Source organism: Hemibagrus wyckioides, linkage group LG08 (genome assembly GCF_019097595.1).
Source record: "Hemibagrus wyckioides isolate EC202008001 linkage group LG08, SWU_Hwy_1.0, whole genome shotgun sequence".
In the NCBI taxonomy this organism is placed as follows: domain Eukaryota; kingdom Metazoa; phylum Chordata; class Actinopteri; order Siluriformes; family Bagridae; genus Hemibagrus; species Hemibagrus wyckioides.
This window is the reverse complement of record NC_080717.1, coordinates 19,916,111-19,918,936: the sequence shown is the minus strand read 5'-3', so window position 1 is coordinate 19,918,936 and position 2,826 is coordinate 19,916,111. Positions and strand designations below refer to the sequence as shown.

The following is a 2,826-nucleotide window of genomic DNA, read 5'->3' as shown; positions in this document are numbered from 1 at the left end:
AATATCAGATCAATGTTGAATGTTGCATTTTATTAACGATTTATTATTTATAATAACGAAAAAATTATTATGCCTTTTTATTTAAATCAATTACTGGATTTGACTCGCTCCTATAACGAATAATCTAAAAACATTTTAATCTTAATTTAAAACGCGAAAATACCTGAAATTTCCTTTTAAATAAAGACCAATTTTTTGATCAACGACACTTAAAACAACAAAACTTCAGTTATGTTATTGGCTGGATTAATTTGAAATATTCTATATCCAAATCCCTTTAAAAATAAGATGCAATTATTCTGATATAGAAATGGGAAATGGTGTTTAAAGTAGTAGGCTAATAGTAGCTTTTGAATATTTTTGTGCTTATATTTATTTGATTTTATATACATTAAGCTGAATAATTTTAGCCTGTGATTAAACTAATTATTTTATATTGCACTGATATTTGTAGAGATTAGATGCAGTTATGTTGGATGATGGATGATGTAACGCTTCAGTTAGCATAAAGCTTCATCACCTGCTGCATATGGACGCTGTGACCGTTATTAACTTCTGAATGCGTCATGACGCGTCTTTGTCCCGTCGCGCGCAGGGAATCGGAGTGACGCTCCAACAGCCAAAAAACTCATTACCAGTCCGACAATTTGTGTTTGAAGGATGTGTGAGTTAGTTACTGATTGCAAAGAAAACACCTAGAAGTATGCATGATCTTTGTAAAAAACAATTATATTTATTCGTACAAAAAAGTACTGTAACAACTTATACTTTGAGGTAAATACATAATAGAATAAATCTCTTTATATACAATAAAAATACAATATCATGAAAGCAATGGGTTTAATAAATAAAAAAAAATGTAACGGTAAGAATTCTTCCCTCGTGTAAAAGGGTCTTTCTGTACACTGAAGAGAACAGTATTTCCTGGGGTCAAAATACATAATGCATAAGGCCAGTTACTTGTCTTTTTGACGGCCTTTCATTCTATTGTCATAGCGTTCAAACTGCATTTTCACGCTCGCTTTTCTGCTCTATCAGCCTAACAAATTGTAAAATTGACTTTTCACCTCTGACGGCTAAAAGCAAATCTGTCTTCTCAGTTCACAGCATCATTTTCCTGACTGGCACTGAGGTCGAGCTGGAAGAAAGAAAGGTGGAAAAAAGTGCAAAGGTACGGGAACCTCTTAAGTTCAGCAATACAAAACGTACAAAAATAAGAACATTCTCATTCACGAAACTGGCGGTAGTTAAGGCAAACAGTGAACATCTAATCTGTCTCTGTCTCTGCCTCTGCACTCTTGCTTCTAATAAAGGGCAAAGGAAATGTCATTTTGCCTTATTAGGCTAGCTACAGAAGGTTTGGGACTAAAAGATAGCTTAATAAATGCCAGGGTAGCTGTGGTAGCGGTAAACGACGTCTGCTTGCAGAAATCCATAATCGTCCATAGCCTCCGGGCTGCCGGGGTTAGAAGAGCTATAGGATGGAGAGGAGGCGCTTGATGCCCATGAACACGCATCGCTCCCTGGGCTCGGTACTTCCGCCATGCAGTTTACGGCCGCTGAGGAGTCTCTCGCTTTGTTCCCGCGCTGGTCCGCGATGCGGATGGTTTCGGACAGTGCCCAGATGTAGTTGTGAGCGAAGCGAAGAGTCTCGATTTTGGTGAGCTTGGTATCGTCCGGGAAGGCAGGCAGCACACTCCGCAGAGCGTCCAGCGCATCGTTCAGGTTGTGCATGCGGTTCCTCTCGCGGTCATTGGCTTTCAGCCTGCGGTTCTTCTTTACCACGTGAACGGCGGCCTCGCTGCGCGCACGGCCTCTGCGCTTCTTTTTCTGCTGCAGCTCACCGGCGTCCAGTGCGTTTCCCGATGAGGCAAGCGAGGATGCAGGCGAGGCGGCATGCATGCTGCCGCGAGAATCCTCATCATCCGTGTGAGGAAAGGAAAAGTCGCAGCTGGAGCTGTCCAGATCAGAGAACGCACTCTCCATTGCGGTGCACATCGTTCGCGATCTATGGAAAATGCACGAAAGAAACGATTAGTACCTTATCCAGATTAACTCCTGCTGGGGCACACTAGACTGAAGACATATTCTGCATCGCATACATACCTGTTGACAGTTCGGGAGGTACGTTAGAGGGTCAGAGCTCTCGCTGGGAAGCCAAAGTCGCACAGATAAGTTTGTGTTGAAGTTTTACGGCACGCGTCCGTCTCGTTCTTGCTCTTCAATCAGCTCGTGTGAGCCAGTGAGCCTGGCACACGACTGACCTCAGTTACCTTATATACCCTGATAAGACAATGAACGCACCCCCCGCGCTTTGGCATTTCGGTGAAGGATGGATGAATGGGTTGCATCAGGTCTGCCCCGTGCCGCACGGCGATCTCATTAGCATAATTTATGCCAGTTGTTTGTTCACCCTCTGAAGCGTGCCTGTAATCACCGCTGGCCAATCAGAGGGCGAGAACGCTTCGAGCCACGCGAGCTCCACTGTTGCTATCTGTCCTCGGAGGAGTAAGTCCGCTTTAAGTTAAACCTCTAAAGGAAAATGAAAAGAAACCCATAGCCAAACTCAGTGGAGTACATAGACCCCCGGGCTAAGGCACACGTCCTTAGATTGGCAAGACTTGTTTTAGTATGGTTCGTACCTTTAAAAAAAAGCAGGCTACTGATCTCTAGAAGTTATTAATAAATATATCTTAACCTGACATACACTGTTATGAAATCTGTAAAACTACACTATAAAGAAAGATGTCAAATTATTCTATTTAACGTGATTTTCTTGCTTATAAAACATGACCTGCGTTTGGCACCGGATTAATAAAGAATGAC

The 2,826-nt window shown here is 42.4% G+C and overlaps 1 protein-coding gene across 1 annotated transcript; it reads right to left on the bottom strand.

Annotated features, from left to right (window-relative positions):
- Window positions 1-1,247: 1,247 nt before the first annotated feature.
- On the bottom strand, window positions 1,248-2,101 carry neurog1 (neurogenin 1). The gene has a single exon (XM_058397924.1). It carries the CDS (start codon window positions 1,996-1,998, stop codon window positions 1,378-1,380), a length of 621 nt encoding a protein of 206 aa, XP_058253907.1. The 5' UTR covers window positions 1,999-2,101; the 3' UTR covers window positions 1,248-1,377.
- Between the last annotated feature and the right edge of the window lie 725 nt (window positions 2,102-2,826).

Bases quoted from the DNA above. Each gene is read 5' to 3' on its own strand.
- neurog1 (XM_058397924.1), bottom strand. From the start codon at position 1,998: ATGTGCACCGCAATGGAGAGTGCGTTCTCTGATCTGGACAGCTCCAGC.